Raw genomic sequence first — 21,197 nt, forward strand, 5'->3', positions numbered from 1 at the left:
TCGTGGCGAGTATCGATATTTTTTGACCTTCATGGATGATTTGAGCAGATATGAGTATATCTTCTTAATGAAACACAAGTCTGAAACATTTGAAAAGTTCAAACAATTTCAGAGTGAAGTGGAGAATCATCGTAACAAGAAAATAAAGTTTCTACGATCTGATCGTGGAGGAGAATATTTGAGTTAAGAGTTTTGGCCTTTATATAAAACAATGTGGAATAGTTACACAGTTCACGCCACCTGGAACACCAAAACGTTATGGTGTGTCTGAACGTCGTAACCGCACTTTATTGGATATTGTGCGACCTATGATGTCTCTTATCGGTTTACCACTACCGTTTTGGGGTTATGCATTAGAGACAGTTGCATTCACTTTAAATAGGGCACCATCAAAATCCGTTGAGACGACGCCTTATGAACTGTGGTTTGGCAAGAAACCAAAAGTTGTCGTTTCTTAAAGTTTGGGGCTGCGATGCTTATGTGAAAAAGTTTCAACCTGTTAAGATCGAACCTAAATTGGGGAAGTGCATCTTCATGGAATACCCAAAGGAAACTGTTGGGTACACCTTCTATCACAGATCCGAAGGCAAGTCATTCATTGCTAAAGATGGATCCTTTCAAGAGAAGAAGTTTCTCTCGAAAGAAGTAAATGGGAGGAAAGTAGAACTTGATGAGGTAATTTACCTTCTCCCTTATTGGAAAGTAGTTTATCACAGAAATCAGTTCCAGTGATTCCTACACCAATTAGTGAGGAAGTTAATGATGATGATCATGAAACTTCAGATCAAGTTGCTACCAAACCTCATAGGTCTTCCAAAGTAAAATCCGCACCAGAGTGGTACGGTAATCATGTTCTGGAAGTCATGTTACTAGACCATGATGAACCTACGAACTATGAGGAAGCGATGATGAGCCCAGATTCCGTGAAATGGCTTGAGGCCATAAAATCTGAGATATGATCCATGTATAAGAACAAAGTATGGAGTTTGATTGACTTGCTCGATGATCAGCAAGCCATGTTAAATAAATGGATCTTCAAGAGAAAGACAGACACTGATAGTAGTGTTACTATCTACTAAGCTCGACTTGTTGCGAAAGGTTTTTGACAAGTTCAAGGTGTTGAATACGATGAGATTTTCTCACTCGTATCGATGCTTAAGTCTGTCTGAATCATGTTAGCAATTGCCACATTTTATGAAATCTGGCAAATGGATGTCAAAACTGCATTCCTTAATGGATTTTTTAAAGAAGAGTTGTATATGATGCAACCAGAAGGTTTTGTTAATCCTAAAGGTGCTAACAAAATATGCAAGCTCTAGCGATCCATCAATGGTTTGGTGCAAGCATCTCGGAGTTGGAATATACGCTTTGATGAGTTGATCAAAGCATATGGTTTTATACAGACTTTTTGAGAAGCATGTATTTACAAGAAAGTGAGTGGGAGCTCTGTAGCATTTCTAATTATATGTGGATGACATATTGTTGATTGGAAATGATATAGAAATTCTGGATAGCATGAAAGGATACTTGAATAAGAGTTTTTTAAAGCAAGACCTCGTTGAAGCTGCTTACACATTGAGCATCAAGATCTATATAGATAGATCAAGACGCTTGATAAGATTTTTCAATGAGTACATACCTTGATAAATTTTTTGAAATAGTTCAAAATGGAACAGTCAAAGAAGGAGTTCTTGCCTGTGTTGCAAGGTGTGAAGTTGAGTAAGACTCAAGACCCGACCATGGCAGAAAATAGAAAGAGAATGAAAAGTCATTCCCTATGCCTCAGTCATAGGTTCTATAAAGTATACTATGTTGTGAACCAGACCTATTGTATACCTTGCTCTGTGTTTGGCAAAGGAATACAATTTTGATATAATAGTAGATCACTGGACAGCGGTCAAGAATATCCTTAGTGAGGACTAAGGAGATGTTTCTCGATTATGGAGGTGATAAAAGAGTTCATCGTAAAGAGTTACATTGATGCAAACTTTTACACTAATCCAGATGACTCTAAGTCTCAATCTAGATACATATTGAAAGTGGGAGCAATAAGCTAGAGTAGCTCCGTGCGGAGCATTGTAGACATGGAATATTTGCAAAATACATACGGCTCTGAATGTGACAGACCCGTCGACTAAACTTCTCTCACGAGCAAAACATTATCATACCTTAGTACTCTTTTGGGTGTTAATCACATAGCGATGTGAACTAGATTATTGACTCTAGTAAACCCTTTGGGTGTTGATCACATGACGATGTGAACTATGGGTATTAATCACATACAGATGAGAATATTGGTGTTGAATCACATGCTGATGTGAACTAGATTATTGACTCTAGTGCAAGTGGGAGACTGAAGGAAATATGACCTAGAGGCAATAATAAAGTTATTATTTATTTCCTTATATCATGATAAATGTTTATTATTCATGCTAGAATTGTATTAACCGGAAACATAATACATGTGTGAATACATAGACAAACATAGTGTCACTAGTATGCCTCTACTTGACTAGCTCGTTTATCAAAGATGGTTATGTTTCCTAGCCATGGACAAAAGAGTTGTCATTTGATTAACGGGATCACATCATTAGGAGAATGATGTGATTAACTTGACCCATTTCGTTAGCTTAGCACTTGATCATTTAGTATGTTGCTATTGCTTTCTTCATGACTTATGCATGTTCCTACAACCATGAGATTATGCAACTCCCGTTTACCGGAGGAACACTTTGTGTGCTACCAAACGTCACAACGTAACTGGATGATTATAAAGGAGCTCTACAGGTGTCTCCGAAGGTACATGTTGGGTTGGCATATTTCGAGATTAGGATTTGTCACTCCGATTGTGGGAGAGATATCTCTGGGCCCACTCGGTAATGCACATCACTATAAGCATTGCAAGCATTGCAACTAATGAGTTAGTTGTGGGATGATGTATTACGAAACGAGTAAAGAGACTTGCCAGTAACGAGATTGAACTAGGTATTGGATACCGACGATCAAATCTCGGGCAAGTAACATACCGATGACAAAGGGAACAACGTATGTTGTTATGCGGTTTGACCGATAAAGATCTTTGTAGAATATGTAGGAGCCAATATGAGCATCTAGGTTCCGCTATTGGTTATTGACCGGAAATGTGTCTCAGTCATGTCTACATAGTTCTCGAACCCGTAGGGTCCGCACGCTTAAGGTTTCGATGACAGTTATATTATGAGTTTATTTGTTTTGATGTACCGAAAGAGTTTGAAGTCCCGGATGAGATCAGGGACATGACGAGGAGTATCGAAATGGTCGAGACATAAAGATCGATATATTGGACGACTATATTCGGACTTCGGAAAGGTTTCGAGTGATTCAGGTATTTTTCGGAGTACCGGAGAGTTAGGGGAATTCGCCGGGGAGTATATGGGCCTTATTGGGCCATACGGGAATAGACGAGAGAAGCCGAAAGGAAGGGGGCGCGCAGCGGGACCTCCTATTGGACACTCTCTGCGTCAAGTTGCTGCGGTTTCGCACAGGAGCGTCCCCGACTGGGCCGGCCCATGAAGATGGCGGTCGACACGAATGAGCATTGCTCAAAAAATAAGTCGATGGCTGGGATTCGAACACACGATCGAGTGATCCATACAATGTGTTCCTACCAGCTGACCTGGTCCTCGAATGTGCTCATAACTTAGCATCAGACATAAAGAACCAGACACGCTTTGCATATCCAAATTAGTTTAGGAATTTCGAAAGTATTTTTTTTCAAAAAACGAATGTTCTGTGACACGCAATCACTTCCAAAATTTGTGAACAATTTTCCAAAAAACAATAACATTTTCTAAAAAGTAGGGACATTTTTTTGAAATCATGAACAATTTTTTCTAAACACGAACATTTTTTGAAATTACAAACAATTTGTTCAAAACGCAATTTTTACAAAAACTCAGAAAAGATGAACATTTTTTTAGTATGTGAACAAAATTGAAAAGGCTGGAACATTTTTTGAAATTACAGAACCTTTTCAAATTTATGAAAACAAAATTTAGATATGAGAACATTTTTTCAAATTCCTTGAACATATTTTGAGATTGCGAACAAATTTTCAAAAACATAATTTGTTTTCAAATTAGTGAACACATTTCAAAAGTCAGAACATTTTTTGAAAATTCCGAAGTAAAAAAGAAAACCGAAAAAGGGAAAAGACGAACATTTTTTTAAAAGGGAACATTTTTTAAATCTCAAAACATTTTGTTTAAAATGCAATCATTTTTTGAGTTTATGAACAATTTTGGAAAACACGACCATTTTAGAAAAAATAAACGTTTTCTAAAAGTGGGAACAATTTTTTTAAGTTTACGAACAATTTTTGAAACATAAACTTTTTTCAAAAAAAACTTGAAAAATAAAAAAGAAACGAAAAAAAGAAACAGAAAAGGAAAAGAGAAAGAGAAAATAAAGTAGAAAGCCAAAAACCCAAAAAAGAAAAACTGGTTTAGGGAACCTTCTAGAAGCTTCCCAAAACCAGAAAAAAACCGGCTGGGAAACTCTAGAAGATTCCCAAAACCGAAAACGCGAACACTGTAAATGGGCCGGCCGTTCGATCGCCAGCTCTTATGCGAAGCCTTGACAGCTTGACGCAGAGAGCGTCAAATAGGATATTCCGCGCGCAGCCCCCCTTTGGTCTGAATTGGACAAGGGGTGCAGCCCCCTTTTCCTTCCTCCTCTCCCCCTCTTTCCTTCTCTCCTACTCCAACAAGGGAAGGAGGAGTCCTACTCCCGGTGGGAGTAGGACTCCTCCCTTGGCGTGCCTCCTCCTGGCCGGCCGCCCCCTCCCCCTTGATCCTTTATATACGGGGGCAGGGGGGCACCTCTAGGAACAACAATTGATCTCTTGATCTCTTAGCCGTGTGCGGTGCCCCCCTCCATCATAGCCCACCTCGATAATATTGTAGCGGTGCTTAGGAGAAGCCCTGCGTCGGTAGAACATCATCACCGTCACCACGCCGTCGTGCTGACAGAACTCTCCCTCAAAGCTCGGCTCGATCGGAGTTCGAGGGACGTCATCGAGCTGAACGTGTGCAAGAACTCGGAGCTGTCATGCTTTCGGTGCTTGATCGGTCGGGCTGTGAAGACGTACGACTACATCAACCGCGTTGTGCTAACGCTTCCGCTTTCAGTCTACGAGGGTGCGTGGACACACTCTCTCCTCTTGTTGCTATGCATCACCATGATCTTGCGTATGCGTAGGAATTTTTTTTAAATTACTACATTCCCCAACATTGGCCTTGCGACCAGTCGGACTGAGGGGCTTGGCCAGCCCTGATGTTTTGAAATGCAGTTAAGGGCTGATGTGGATACCCGGGGTCTATCCCCCGGTCATTAAGTTTTGTTAGGGTTTGTGTTCTGCTCAAAAAGACGAGACGGCGGCGTCTTCTTGAAGATGGAATAAAGTTCTTCCTGCCTAGCCCCCGTCCCAATGGTGTGTCTAGCATCGTCGAAGGGCATGTGGAGGTGTGTCTCTGGCGGATTTCGCGAGATTTGGTCGGTGGTTGTCTTTGGTGGATCCGCTCGGATCCGGTCTTTGTTTGTCTTTGTTCATGTGTCTTCAAGTTGGATCCTTCTGATCTAAAATTCTCTTCATCGGCGGCGGTTGCTGTTCTAGAGCATTGATCCTGTGGGACCTTAGAACGATGACTTCCCGACTGTCTACTACAACAAGCTGTGTCCGGCTCTGGCGAGGGAGGGGCGATGACGGCGGCGCGCCTTCGGCTTGCTTTAGTGCTTGTAGTCGTCGCTAGGTGGTCTATAAATCTGTATGTAATTTTTATTATTTCTGGTGTTCATTGTACTACCATGATTGAAGATGAATAGATCAACAGTTTCCTGCAAAAAAAACAATTAAACTTTGCAGTTGAGGGAAAAAAATAATATGACCTATTTACTTCTTAGGTTTGTACCGACAAAGAAGAACCGAAGAAGGCATAGCCTAAACCAGGAAATCTGAAGTTCTCTGCGCAAATTGATTGAGACCAATGGAAGGAAGTGTGAGAACTCCAAAATTTTGCTTGGCTTGATGCTATCAGCCAGCAAAACAGACAACGGGTTTAAAATGGAAATCAAAGAGATCATTGATGAGTGCAAGACATTTTACGTTGCCGGTAAAGAAACAACCGCAAAACTGTTAACATGGGCAACACTTCTACAGGCATTGCATAAAGAATGGCAAGACAAAGCACGCGATGAAGTCCATCAAGTACTGTATGTGGCAAGAACAAGCACCCAAACGCGGAAAACCTGAGCAATCTCAAAATTGTGAGGCCCATTTACTCAAATGAATGCTAGAGCCTTTTTTTATTCTTGAGGATATCTCACTGGAACATTGTGAATAACACTCTGGCAATGTTGGCATGATATCAGGTAAACATGGTGCTGAAGGAGACCCTCAGCTCTATCCTCCAGCTTTGTCTCTCAGCAGGACGGCCATCAAGGATGTCAAGCTGGGCAAACTTGACATCCCTACAGGCTACAGGCATGCAGCTCAACCTGCCCCTTGTTGACATTCACCATTATGTCGACATATGGGGCGCTAGTGTTGTAGAGTTTGATCCGTTGAGGTTTGCAGATGGCAAGAGCTATCACCTCGACGCGTACTTCCCCTTTGGGATTGGCCCTGCCATCTGTGTTGGCCAGAATCTCGTGATGGTTGAGACAAAGCTGGTGATTGCAATGCTCCTCGAGCGGTTTGTGCTCGATGTCTCGCCATCCTATGTTCATGCGCCGCTGATGGTGATGACCCTACAACCCCAGTACGGTGCTCAAGTTCTGTATCAATTGGCCATAGACACTAAAATCACGGTCGCCGACGCCCTTCAGGTTCACCCTCCGGCGATATCCTTTTACAAGACGTTGGAGGCCGGCGAGGCTGCTTCCTGGAACGCTCTAGTAGCCGACCTTGAGGGTCGGACTCTGAGCCAGGAAAGGGACAAGATCACCTGGAAGCTCACGGCTTCCCGGAAATTCTCGATCAAGTCCTTATATACGAAGTTGACGGAGGGGAATGTGCTAGATATGGCTAGGGGGCTATGGAAGGCAGGCATTCCCCTCAAGATCAAAATTTTCCTTTGGCAATTGTGTCGCAATCGCCTCCCTACTTTCGATAATTTGGCCAAGAGGATTGGTCCGGCGAATGGGACCTGCGCCATTTGCGGCCACGGTGAAGATGCTAATCACGTTTTCTTCGGGTGCTGTCTAGGTAGGTTTGCATGGAGCGCCGTTAGGGAAACTTTCAATCAGAATTGGAACCTGCAAACTAGCGAGGACTTGCTAAACTTGCTGAAGGCACATAAGGATGCCAATGCGAGGTTGTTGTGGCGTAGCGTAGGGGCGCTGTTATGGTCTATTTGGGTGGTACGGAACAAAATTACAATTGAACACAAGTTCCCTGCTCACCCAGCTGATATCCTCTTCAAATGCCACATTTTCTTACAGGCTTGGGCGTCATTGGGGAAGCAGCGTGACGAGGACCTCATGATCGAGATCATGGAGCAGATCAAGCTGTGCATTGTGAAAGCGAGGCAACAAGGAGTGCAAGCTTGAGTCTTTTGAGTTAGCTTATGATTTGCCGAGAGTTTATGTATGTTATATTTGCTAGCTAGTTGCAACTTTGCATTGCCGGGCCGCTGCGCATGTGGAACTTCTTTTATTTTGGTTTGTAAGTTTCGAAACCGTTTGTGGATGCTGCCTTGGGGCTTTATTAATTTAAAGCCGAACGCTTCGTGCGTCTTCATTCCCCCCCAAAAAAGGTTCTTGTCTGCAAGATCTGTGTATGTTCTGTATCCGTGTGGATTGCGAGCAACTTGGAAGAGAGGGCTCTTAACTTGTCTGAATTTTGGTCTTGAAAGCGTGTGTTTCATATTCCTCTGCATTGTTGTATCATGTAATTACGCACCGAAATAAGTTCGTGTTGTTCTTCGATTGAAAAATTATGTACAAGTTGTTACACCTAATCGACTGGTCCAGTTGTCGACAAGAAGTTTGAGCTATCCCAGTTTTTGAGCATCACAAGAGCAAATCTGAAGATGATCAGATTCAGTTAACCACATCAAATCTTCCCGCCATTTCATCATTTCTCCTTCCTCTAGTTTAGCTCCTCCTCCCCTACGACGGGTTCCGCGCAATGGGAGCTAAGCCGCAGCGTCGCTCCCCGCCTCCCTCGGTCCTTGACAAAAACACCGGACGGGGGAGGCCCCGGGAACGCGCGCCGTCGGAGAGACGGAGTCGGAGATTGACCGAAAAGAATCAATGGAAGAGACCCACACGTACATCTTGACAAACCCTTCCTTCGTTCGCTGAGTCCGTGGCCTGCCTGTTTGATTTCTCGCGCGCGGTTAATTCGCCGGCCGCTCCAGGCCCAGCAGCCGCCGGAGCTCCCGCGTGGCCGAGTCGTCCACGGTGGCCGGGGCTGCCGTCTTGGTGTTGCTGAAGCGCGGCAGCGGCAGCGCCCGCGGCGACGGCGACATGACACCGAACGCTGGCCCGGCGTACGCGGCGTCCACGGTGGCCGCCGGCACCTGTACCCGCATCTCTTGCGGCAGGGGCGACGCCGCCTGGCCGCGCCGAGCTGTGCGGCGGCGCGTCCTCGCGGCCGGGCGCGGCGACCGCCTGGAGCCAGCGTGGGCGTGGGCGTGGTGGCGGACGCGGGACAGGCAGTCGTGCGGGCGGAGCACCTCCGTTCCCATGGCAGGCGAGAGACAGCCGGCCGACGAGCTTTGTCTCTCTCGCCCGCGCTGCGCGCGCGCGTACGTGCTACGTGCTACGCTATGAACGGCGTGAGCGGCGGGGGGAGGGCGAGGAGGAGGGGGGCTTGGGCGAAGCGCGCGTGGCAGCTTCCACCCCCTCTCTCCGGCGTCCCGCTAGCTTATTGGGTTGCTCATGCCCTTCTCTCCTCTGCCTCGCTTTAAAGGCATGCGGGGTGGCGATTGCCTGGTCGGAGAGTGGGATTAACGGACGAAGGCGCGGAGGAAGAGGCCGGAGTTGCGGGGCCGCCGGAGCACCGCTCGTTTCGCTCCCTCGTTGAAAATGGCGGGCCGCGAGGAACGTTGTCCATATGACCACTTCACCATGGGAGCTATGTTTTTTTTTTTTTGACAAAGGGTGCATTTTAGGGTGCGTTTGATAGAGTGTATGGAGGGTGCATGAGGTTAAAACTTTTCTTCTCAATCCATTTTTGGGTGTTTGGTAGTATGCACGGGGCCTCCTCATCATGCACGAGTTCAGCCCAAATACCCTCTTAGCATGCACGAAGAGAGAACACGTCAACAACTGTTCGCTGGTCAACATGCATGAGCGAAGCCAGCGACAACATGTTTTAAAAAATGTGAATTTCTAAAATAAATAACTTTTAATAAATGTTTTGAATACCAAAAAATGTTAAAGTTTGTTCAATTTTGCAAAAAAAAGTCTTGATTGAATTTGTTAAAAATTTCAAAAAATTGTACAGATTTTCAAGTTTTGTTGAAATTTTTAGATTTTGGTGTTTAAATTAAAAAAAAGAAATTTAAAAACTATTTAAATTTTCAAAAAAATAGGATTTTAGAAAAATGTTTTTTTAATTTCTTTTGCAGGCTTTCTAAATTTGTTTCAATTTTTTTAAAAGATCAAGCTTTCAAAACACTTCAGAATTTTGAAAAATGTTTTTTTTTCATGTTTCAAAAAATTGTTCAGAATTTTGAATTTTTTTGTTCACTTTTACAGTACCGACGGGCATGTCTAAACAGATGCAAGCTGCCAACACAGAGTCTCAGCTTAGCATGTCTCAGCACATACACTGTTACCAAGCAACAGCAAATGCATGTACTCAGCATGTATCAGAGGAGAACAACCATATTAAGATGAGAATGCTATCAAACACACCCTTATATACGAGTAGTGAACCAACACAAATGGGTGAGCACATCCAACGATATATGACAACGAACAATACCGTCCGGGCAGACGTTGCGTGCAAGCGCCACCCCGACGCATGACGGATCAAACAAACGAGGTGCTGCCGACCCGGCCTCTTGTCATCGCAAAACATGCACTGATGGACCTCAAAGCCGGGTGCCCTGACGCTCTGCCCACAACCATAGAGCCCTTTACAAGCACTCGGCTGGCCTCACAACGAGTTGGGCCCTCGCCCACAATCGGCCGACACGAGCCAACTAACCCGGCACGGGCCAGCAACGCTGACAAGCGGTCCCGTTCATCAAACCACATGCTGGTGTCGTGCGATTGAAAACACCATGCGACAGTGGCCCCCGACAGTGGCCTCGTATGATGGGGCCACCTATAGTTACTATAGGTAGGGTCAAGGGCCTGACATCTAAGCCCCATCTAGGGTCCCACACCATCGTTCGTAGGTCTGTGGACCATAGGCACATTCAGATGCGTATGACAGAAGTCCACTCAAACGCACCGATGGCATTCGGACGTCTTCCCTCGAGTCGGCCCAACCACCACCACTTGGACAAGGAAGGCAAAGGGGCGGCGTGGGAACTACAACGGCCGAGTAGTCTTAAATCGGGGTTTAACCATAGTCATGGCTATCGTTACATGTAACTGTCGTAGTTGTGACTATTAACACTAGTAAATGTCATAGTTATACATATGAAACCACCCTTTAACGTGGGAGTAAAGGGGTTGCGGTGTATTCTATATAAGCTACCCTCTTCCTCCTAAGCAGGGGTTAAGCACTCCTTGTAATCATTCATCCCAAGAGAAAACAAGCCTCAACGCACGAGAAGTAGGGCTGCTACCTCCTGCGTCGCATTTAGGCTCCGACCCTCTTTCATACCTCTAGTACTCATTGTCAGGATCGAAACCCCGACACCGTCCAAGCCCGCAATCAACTCGCCATGCACATCTGAGGTAGGCTGCCCGAGCAGACCGAACGACGTGGAGAGCCCCAAATCAACTCGTCGGGTGAGGACACCGATAGGCGGGTCCAGCCGGGCCGTCGCGCGTGAGCCTCCGCACGGAGGTGCGACGCAATGCCAACGCATTACGGTGGCTCGGCGCGCGTCTGCCCGTCATGGACCATTGAGGTGGGTTGCCCGGATCCGCGTCGTCCAGACATATCGGACGATGCGGAGAGCCTTTGAGAGCCCCCCTGGCGCGCCACCTGGAAAGGGATGGCGCAGGGGTGCTCTTGGCCCTCGAAGGCCCTAGGAAGCGGGAACCCCAGCATCCTGCATGGCTTGGAAGAAGAGACCATATTATGAGAGGGGAATTTTTGGTCTATGAGGACATATGCAAACTATATGGAAAAAAATTAGTAATTCAACAAAAAGTTGAAAATTCCTGAAAATATTTTTGAAATAAACTTGACCTTCTATTGTACTCGTGAGAGATAAAATCCACAAGAAAAATACCCCTTTGACTTCTTTTCAATAAAGACAAATTTTTGGCTAAAATAGTATGAATAGTGATCTATATTAGCAAATAAATTTTGTCTTTTTTGCTGTGAGGTCAACTTTTGTTTTTTTTTCGTCGAGATTTATATACTAGTGCAAAAGTAAGTCAAGTGTTTTGTCAAAATAGGTATTTTGACTTTATTAAAATATTAAAAAAAATCCTCATATAGGGTGCATATACAACCAGAAACCAATGTGTATTTCCCCATATTACGACAACAGCATCTCGGTTGTTTCAGAGTAGTAGAAACTGTAGTTTAATTGGTTGGAGCCGAAGCAAACAAGTTCATTTGTATGGGGGAGTGTAGCAGCCGGTGAAGTTACATTGGCTGGGAGAAGCCGAGGAGTCCACCGTGTCAGGAAGTCATTGTGTTCATGGATCCCCTTCCTCCTTCCTCCCCCTCCCACTCCGGTCGGCCAGCCCCCCTCCCCCGCTCGTCGGCCGTGGTTCGGCCTCCCCCTCCCTTCTCGTCGGTGTTCCCTCCCTCCCCCCCCCTGCCTACCCGCCGATGGTGCTCTCTTCACCGCCTTCTTCGCTGCCTGCGCTTGGATCTCGTTTCTGGGCCCTTGCGTCCGATGAGGAGGATTCGAGGTCGGCTGTCTCCTCCCCCCGCTGTCCTTTGGCTTCTTCTGGGCGGGCCGTGCCTATCCTTGTCGCGCCTTGCCCCCGCAAGTTTGCCCCTGGTGGTCGGGGTCGGCTGGTGGCTTCGGCTTCGCCGGAGGTTGGTTGGGTCCGGGTTGATCATCGTCGGCGTAAGTCCGATAAGTTTTCTGGCGTTTCTCCTGGGCCGGGGATTCTGGGCGGTGCGCCTGATGGGGAGCTCGGACGCTCTCCATCTCGCTCCCCTGCTCCCTCCCCGGCTGCCTCGTCGCCGGCGGCGGTGGCGCCGGCGGCGTTGGCGGCGCTGGCATCGTGTGCCCTAGATCTGGATTTCGCCTCGGTGGCCAGTGGGTCACGGGGCGTTTCCTCGTTTGGGCCTGTTGGGCCGATCTCTTCGGGTTCGCCTAGTGGGCCCACGCCCCCTCCCCCCTCTCTTGTCAGTTGATCACTTCCCCTCTCTTGTCCTTCCCGGCCAAGTTAGGCCCCCCGGCCTGCTACCTGCTCCCCTCTCCTCTTCGGCCCATCTTTCGCGTCGGGCCCAGGTGGGCTCGGCTAGGTCGGGCTATTTATGGATACCCCGCGGCTCGTTCCCCCCTTTGCTAGGGTTTTCGGCTTCCGCTTGCGATTTGCGCCGTCACCGTCTCCCCATTCGTCGCCTCGTCAGATCTAGCCCTCCTCCTCCTCTTCTCCTCCCTTTCGCTGCGGTGCTCGCCATGGACAAGTCTTGGGGTTCCTCCTGCGAGGCGATCTCGGGCAGTAAGCGCTAACGCGAGGACTCTCCTGCTTCTGCGGTGGATCTGGAGCTCGAGGCCTCGCTCCGCTCCAAGTTGGAGGCGGAGCAGTCGATGCGCGAGAAGGTGGCTCGTGACCGTGCGGCCTGGGCTGCGGGTCCGGAGTGGCTGCAGCGCTCGGAGCGGGAGCGCGCGTCTGGTTCTGGTCCGCTGGGATCTGGATCTGTCCCCTCGCTCTCTCCGGCGTTGGATCCGTGGGAGGAGGCGGCGGCCTCCGGTGGTGGGATCTCTTCTTCGTCTGGCTCCGTGCCTGCCCTTGGCGCGGGGCGTGGCTCGTTGGCTCCGTCGCGTTCCCCCCCTCCTTGCCCGGCTGGTGCCGATGATGGGTCGCGTCCGCCGCCCCGGTCCTTCGGTGGGCCGGCGTGTCGTCCCCTCGGCCCGCTCTCCGGTGCTCCTCCCTCTTCGGGGGTGGGAGACAGGCTGCTTCCTCCTTCCTCGCCGATTCCGCTTCCCCGCCCCTCCTCTGCTCCCCAAAGTAATCCCTCGGCGCTCACCTGTTTCGCCTGCCATAGACCTGATCATTTCCAATCTTGATGCACCAACCCCCCTTTCTGCTTGATCTGTCGCTCTGATGGTCAGCTCACGGTCAACTGCATGAATAGGCAGAAATCCCCCTCGGTTATTCAGTTTGGATCGGGCCTCCCCGGATGCGCCTTCTTCGCCTTCGACAGTGACTTGCCTGTCCTGGAGGTGGCTCCCTCTCTCTCCAATGCGGCGATTGTTTTTGTGAAGGACCAAAAGATCTCGCCCCAAACCTTACTCGAGGGGCTTCGCATTTGGGATGAGGCAAGGTGGGATTGGCAAGTGGTGCAGATCTCGGACAATGAGTTTTCGGTGGTGTTTCCCTCCAATGAGTGCTTGCGGATGATTGCTTCGTGCACAAGTTTCACTCTGCCCCTCAACCAATTGGTGGTCTCTGTCAAATCGGCGTCTTGCAATGGTACGGTAGCTGGGCCTCTCTCCCATGTCTGGGTCCTGATTGATGACTTGCCTGCTAGTCACCGTTCGTTTGCCTTTCTAATGGCGTTTGGGGTTTTGATTGGGAAGCCCGTGGAGGTGGATGTGGATTCCCTGAACAAGGTTAGCCCTGCAAGGTTGAAGGTTTGGTGTGTGGATCCGGATCGTGTGCATGGCCAGATTGATATCTTCCCCTCCCCCAATGGTATCAAGCTTCGGGTGCGGGTGGAGGGGGCGGCTGCTTTTCAGGCTCCACCTCCCCCTCCTCCTTCTAACCCTTCGGACAATCGTGATAAGGAGGGGGATGGATCTATGGGTGGTGCCAACCAGAGTAATGGATCTAACCTCCGCTTCACCCAATCTGAGTGGGATGGTTTGGCTGATTCTGAACGTGAGTTGTTTCATTCCCAAGCTCCTTCTGGCACTGCACCTCGCGAGGCTGTTGCGAAGCCTCTTGCTGTCCCTATGGTTTCTACTGCTGGTGATGATCTGGCGAAGCTTCCTTCCCTGTCGGCTACCCCCATGTCTGGTGCTTGCTCCAACCTTCCGGTCCGGTCGCTCTCCCCCACCCGCTCGGGGATTGAAGATCTGCCTGCCTCTCCTGGGCGTGATGTGATGGGAGTCCAGTCTCAGTGGAAGAAGAAATCTTCAGTGCGCAAATTCTCAGCTAAGAGCAGGAATACATTGGGCTTGAAGCAATCTATGGCTGGGGTATGCTGCCGTCTTGACAAGGATATGGGATCTATGTCTCGCTCGGGCCCCTCTCCGGCTTCTCCTGCTGCTCGGTCGCCTGTGATTCGGTCCCCGGCGTCCACGGCTCGCAAAGTCAGGCGGGTGGCTAACTCTGGCGGCTCTATCATGGAGCGGGCAGAGAAGCGGGCTGCGATAAAGGATCTACCCCCCCAGGTACTCATCCCGTCCCCTCTTCTGTTTCTTCTCCGGTTCGGTTGGTTTTACCGTCTCTTTCGAATGATCTTCTTTTAAATATTATGTCGGATGTGGGAGTGATGGTTGATACTTCTGTTGGCTCTCCTAGTTCCCTTCTTGCAATCATTCGGGCTAACGAGGTGGCTCAGGCGGCCATTTCCAAAGCCAAAGAGGCCATTGCCTCTTTGGCTGTTGAAAGGACCACGATGTCGCCTAGAGGGGGGGTGAATAGGCATTTTAAAATATTTTACGGATTTGGATATATCCTAATGCGGAAATAAACTAAGCGGATACTTTTCAAGCACAAATCCTAAATATACTAGGCTCACTAAGTGCACCAACAGCTTAGGATAAACAAGATGAGGACAACGAGGATATGAGTAAGCGCAAGTAAGTACACAAACTTACTCAATGTATATCACAAGATATGTAAATGAATAATACACACAACCACAAGTAAGCAATACAAGCTTACACAAATTATGTCACAAGATATGGAAATGAATGTTACAAGCTAGCAATTCACACTCAGCACAAGATAGAACAATGGTAGCAAGTATGAATTGCGGACTATAAAGCGTTGGCCTAAATGATCTCTACGATATGGTAACCAACACAATATAATGAGGACAACAAGATATAGTGAATGCACGGTCAAGTGACCAAAGTAAACCACAAGTAAGGGGTTAAGGTTAGGGATAACCAAAGTCACGAAGACGAGGATGTATCCCGATGTTCACTTCCTTGGAGGGAAGCTAGTCACCGTTAGAGAGGTGGATGTTACCACGAAGGCACACCAACGCCACGAAGGCTCACCCTATTCTCCTTGAGATATCACCACGAAGGCGATTCTCAACCACTAGTGGTAGACCTTGAGGCGGCCTCCAAACCTTCACAAACTTTTCGGGGGACAAATCACAAGTTGATTCCTCACCGGAGCACTCCTACCGCCTAGGAGTCTCCAACCTCCAAGAGTAACAAGAACAAAGGGGAAATGCTCAAGACTTGCTCAAATCACGAATTTCCTTTGGTCAAGAGAGGGAGAGGGAGTGGATCTATCACTTGATTGGAAAAACTCTCAAGAACTCTCACAAATCTCTCCGGGATCTAAGATTTGGTGTAGGAGAAGTGAGAGGGAGCCACTTGTGTTCTTGGGGCGATTTGGGATGAAGTGGTCAACCCTCTACCAGATTAGTAGAGGGGTATATATAGAGGGCCTAGAAAACTAGCCGTTTGTGAGTAAGTGACAGCGCCAGGCCGGACATCCGGGCAAGGGCCGGACATCCAGGCAAGTGCCGGACATCCGGCGGGCACAACCAACATTTGAAAACAGGTTCTGGAATTTGCGGGCCAGATTTCCGGGAGGATCCCGGACATCCGGGGCGACCCGGAAGCCCGGACATCCGGCCAAGTCCCGGATGTCCGGCCATCAAAAAAACAGCAGGAACCCCAAAACTGAAACATGCATAACCTTTACATCCGGACTCCGATTTTGATGATCTTGGGCTCGTTTTGAAGCTATGGAAAAACTCCAGGTCCTCACATATAGAACCACCCAATATAAGCCACAATGGAGGGTGCAAAGCATGCAATGGTTATACATATACTTTGGGGAACCTAGTTGGCTTTGGATTTTCTTTTGAGATATGTAGGCATATTGTATTTGTATTGGATAGGAGAGAAATATGCCTATGTTGGAATATGATGTGAGAAGAATAGAAATAGATGATGTTGACTTGAGCAAATCCATCACTAACCCCTTTGATCCCCTCTTAATAGTGCGGGATCCCTATAACTCAAGAATCATAAAAGAACTATACTAGATAGCTTCCGAAAACTCATTCCTGAGCATATATCCTTTTCGATGGTCATCGATCCTCACATCTAAAGCCAAAGGAACTAATACATTTGACTAGAGCCTTTCACTTGAGCTTTATATTGATGTTTCTTCATGGCTCAAGTTGAAGGCAAGACATTGAAGAAGTCTTCAAGTAGCTCCCCCATACACAATGTGGGAAGATTTGCTTTGCATTCATCTTTACTTGTCCATCAACATTAATTACTTGATGACATACTTTGATGAGCACCAAGCTTTCTTATAAGCACCAAGCTCATGAGAATTACCTAACCCACATAACATAGACAACACATAGTATGGGTTAGTACACAAAGCGCAATTGATAAATTCTTACCATACCATAAGATCTCATGTGGCACATGATATGCGCTTGTGTGTTGTCCATCTTAGAGGTCAATCTTTGATCTTCATCTTGGTCAACATTTATCTTTTCTCCATGATTAATATTGATGTCTTGAAGGCCCTATTGATATCTTCACTATGCTTCATTTCTTCAAGACATAATAACCAATATCTCAATTCACCATGACCATATCAAGTTTCTCCTTGAATATCATATTGGACATCATTTACCCGTTCTTATGCTCCAACATAGTATCTTGAGAGGCACAATGAATTCTTCACTTGAATTACTTGCTTCAATACATAATAATCCCCGACTCAACAAATGAGCTCATAATGATCCTATCATCAAGCATATGTAGAATTCTTCTCTTTAATCATTCTCTCAAGATCTTGATCCATCATGGTTCAACCCATAAGCCTTAATGCATGCACAACAGTATGTATATGGCATTCATTTCGAATCCATTCTATCTCCTTCTTGCATCACGATGGAACAAACATCCTTCAGTTCATCCAATATTCTTCATGCATTGGAAATGGAACTTTCCTTCAAATGTACAACTCAACGCAAACATTAGTCCATTAGGATTGTCATTTAATTACCAAAACCACACATGGGGACTACATGTACTTTCAGCTGTTGACTCTAGTAACTCTCAGATTGGGGAGGCGGGTGTGGATGCTGGTAGTGGCCAGCCCCAACCCAATGTATCTAGGAGGGGCACGAATAAACGGTCTAAATCCTGCGCGGCTCCTAGCAGGTCGAGTCTCCGCATTAAAAACTTGTCATACAAATGAGGGCTTTATTTTGGAATATTAGAGGGTTCGGTGCTAGGGGGCGCCGCGATCAACTCAAAGATCTGGTTCGCTCTAACATCATTGATTTCGTGGGGTTGGCTGAAACCTTTAAGGAAGCTTTTTCACCTAATGAACTTTCTGCTATCGCGGGCATGGACAGATTCGACTGGCACGTGTTACCTGCCTCGGGCCTCTCGAGTGGGATCTTGATTGGCTCTAATAAAGATATTTTTGATTTTGTTGCCTTTGATCATGGAATATTTTGGGCTAGCTCTGTAGTTTGTCATAAAGCTATGAATACTCTTTGCGAGTTTATCGTGGTATATGGGCCTGCTGATCATTCTCTGTCCCCTCTATTTCTCAATGAGCTTTCTGTGAAGATCGAGTCCTGCAATCTCCCGATGGTTATCTGGGGTGACTTTAATCTCCTTCGGTGTCCTTCTGATAAAAGTAATGATATCTTTTCCTGGCCTCTGGCGAATGCCTTTAATGATTTTATCAGCACCAATGCTATTCATGAGATTCCTCGGGGCGGATCTCGCTTTACTTGGTCCAATCACCAGGCTAATCCGATTAGATCAGTTCTTGATCGAGTCTTCATTTGTCCCAGGTGGGATTCCATGTTTCCCAGGGCCTCCCTTGGCGCCAAATGCATCGTTGGCTCTGACCATACCCCCTTAACTCTTGACGATGGTTTTATTAATCTTAGACCCCCGGCTAGATTCCAATTTGACGCCTCTTGGCTGTATGTTGATGGTTTTAATGAGATGGTGGCCGCGAAGATATCCCTCCTTCTCTCCTCTAATGCTCGCTCCTTTGGGCCTCTGGATGACTGGCACTCGTGTTCCTACAACCTACGTAAATTTCTTAGAGGTTGGTCTCGTAATCGTGCGGTGGAGGATCGGCGATCCAAAAACTTCCTTGAGGCACAGATTGCCTCTCTTGATCTGGCGGCCGACTCCACTGGGCTCTCCGATGATGGTTGGGCGGTTCGGTATAACCTTGAGGCTGCCTTAATGCAGTTGCACTACCAGGCTGAGGTTTACTGGCGCCAGCGGGGCACTCTCAACTGGACTCTTAAAGGGGACTCCCCCACGGCTTATTTCTTTGCGATCGCGAACGGTAGGCGAAGGCGCTGTGGTATCAATAGCCTGATTATTAATGGTGCACGCTCTTCGGACCAGTCTGTTATTATGGCTCACGTGGTGGACTTCTTCTCTTCTCTGCTGGGGGCGAAGTCTCCTTCGGGCCTATGTATCTCCCCTTCCCTCTGGAACCTTGGCCTTAAAATATCGCCTGAGGAAAATGCCTCATTGATGATCCCCCTTTCTGATCAGGAAATATTGGATGTAGTTAATTCTGCTAATCCGAATGCTGCCTCTGGGCCAGATGGCTTTTCGATCCCTTTCTTTTGGAAATTCTGGCCTCAGCTGAAACAATTGGTTTTCAAGGTCATTTAGGGCTTCTGTCTTGGTACTATCGATATTTCATGCCTCAACTACGCTGTTATTTCCCTGATTCCCAAGGTTAAGGGTGCTGAATTAATCTCTCAATTCCGACCTATTGCTCTGATCAATAACTTTACCAAATTTCCTGCTAAGGGCTTTGCGAATCGACTGTCCCCGGTTTCTCATAGAGTTATTAGCCCCTTCCAATCAGCTTTTATCAAAGGTCGTTTCATTTTAGATGGTATCCTCTCTTTGCACGATGTTGTGCACGACCTTCACTCTCGGAAAGCTAAAGCGATTATCCTTAAGTTAGATTTTGAAAAGTCTTATGACTCGGTTAGTTGGTCTTTCCTCAAGCAGGTCCTGCTTGCGAAAGGCTTTGACGGAGCTTTTGTGCATTGTATCATGCAGATGGTCTCGGGTGGCCATACTGCCGTGTCTGTGAATGGGTTCATTAGTAATTTCTTCGCCAATGGCAGAGGCCTTCGTCAAGGGGACCCTGCCTCCCCGGTTCTTTTTAACTTTGTGGCTGATGCGTTTTCTTGCATGCTCACTAGGGCAGCCCAATGTGGTCACATCATTCCAGTGGTCTCCCATCTTCTCCCGGATGGGGTATCTCATTTGCAATATGCTGATGACACAATTATCATGGTGGAGCTGGACGACTCCTGTATTGCCAACCTTAAATTCATATTGCTTTGTTTTGAAGCTATCTCGGGCCTTAAGATTAACTTCTCTAAAAGTGAGGTCTTAGTGACCGGTGTCGATGATGTGGAAGCCTTGCGGGTGGCCAGGCTTCTTAATTGCTCCTTGGGCTCCTTCCCTTTCAAGTATTTAGGTCTTCCAATTTCTCCTGTCTTGCTGCACGCTAAGGACTTTGCTCCGGATGTCGCTAAGGTGGGAAACAGGGTGCTTCCATGGAGGGGGAGATATAATACTAACGCGGGCAAAGTTGCTCTAATTAACTCCTCCTTATCTTTCTCTTCCTATGTTCCTTATGGGGTTCTATCTTCTTTCGGCTGGCATTCATGCTGGCTTTGACAAACATAGGGGAGCTTTTTACTGGAACTCTGCGGATAACAAACGGAAATATAGGCTGGTCAAGTGGCAGTATATGTGTAAGCCTAAAAACCTGGGGGGGTTAGGCATTATTAATATGTAAGTGATGAACAAATGTTTGCTAATTAAGTGGTGGTGGAAAATTATGACTAGCGGGGCCGATTCCCTTTGGTTTTCGATCCTCAAGGCTAAATACTTCCCACATTCTAGCCCTCTATTTGCCTCCGCTCGTCGTGGATCTCAATTCTGGAAGAACCTTGTCAAAGTCAAGCCTATCTTCCTGGAGCATGTTAAATTTATCGTGGGTAACGGGACTGCGGTTCGCTTCTGGTTGGACTGGTGGTCTGGGGATGCCCCTCTAGCTGTTAGTTTTCCGGTTCTGTATTCTTACTGTCCTAAGCCGGACATCTCCATCGCGGAGGTTGTGGCGAATAATTGGGATCTGGCTTTTCGTCGGTCCCTGTCTCCTGAAGAGTTGGAAGATTGGCAAAGTTTCTCTGCCCTCTTCCCTGTGCTCTCGGAGTCGTCTGATTCTGTGGTTTGGCCTCTTTCGGCCTCTGGCAGGTTTTCGGTTAAGTCGTTGTACACTAGGCTTATCGTCGGTAATCCTTCGAGTAGATTCTCTTGCGTCTGGCGATCTAAAGTGCCTCCTAAGATTAAAAATTTCCTTTGGCAAGCTTTTCGAGGCCGCCTCCCGGCGGCTGACCAGATTCGCAAGTGCAATGGGCCAGGCTCGGAGTTCTGTCATCTTTGCGGTGCCTTGGAAAACTCGGAACACATCTTTTTCCACTGCGTGCTGGCCAAGTTGGTGTGGAGTTGTGTCAGATCTTGGCTCCAGGTTTCTTGGAACCCTTCTTCATTCTCGGAGCTTAGAAACCTAGCCAAAGTTTTGGTTGGGGTTACCAAGAGGGTGTTCTGGGTAGGCCTGGGTGCCTTGTGCTGGGCTTAATGGACTATTAGGAACAAATT

The 21,197-nt window shown here is 47.3% G+C and overlaps 1 protein-coding gene and 1 pseudogene across 1 annotated transcript; one reads left to right on the forward strand and one right to left on the reverse strand.

Annotated features, from left to right (window-relative positions):
- Nucleotides 1–7,587, forward strand: part of LOC123079001 (cytochrome P450 734A1-like) — a 117,624-nt pseudogene extending 110,037 nt beyond the window's left edge.
- A 344-nt stretch (nucleotides 7,588–7,931) lies between these two features.
- On the reverse strand, nucleotides 7,932–8,916 carry LOC123092798 (uncharacterized). The gene has a single exon (XM_044514625.1). The coding sequence runs from the start codon at nucleotides 8,727–8,729 to the stop codon at nucleotides 8,379–8,381; it is 351 nt and encodes a 116-aa protein (XP_044370560.1). The 5' UTR covers nucleotides 8,730–8,916; the 3' UTR covers nucleotides 7,932–8,378.
- Between the last annotated feature and the right edge of the window lie 12,281 nt (nucleotides 8,917–21,197).

The sequence above is a fragment of the Triticum aestivum genome, chromosome 1B, assembly GCF_018294505.1.
Source record: "Triticum aestivum cultivar Chinese Spring chromosome 1B, IWGSC CS RefSeq v2.1, whole genome shotgun sequence".
Classification (NCBI taxonomy): domain Eukaryota; kingdom Viridiplantae; phylum Streptophyta; class Magnoliopsida; order Poales; family Poaceae; genus Triticum; species Triticum aestivum.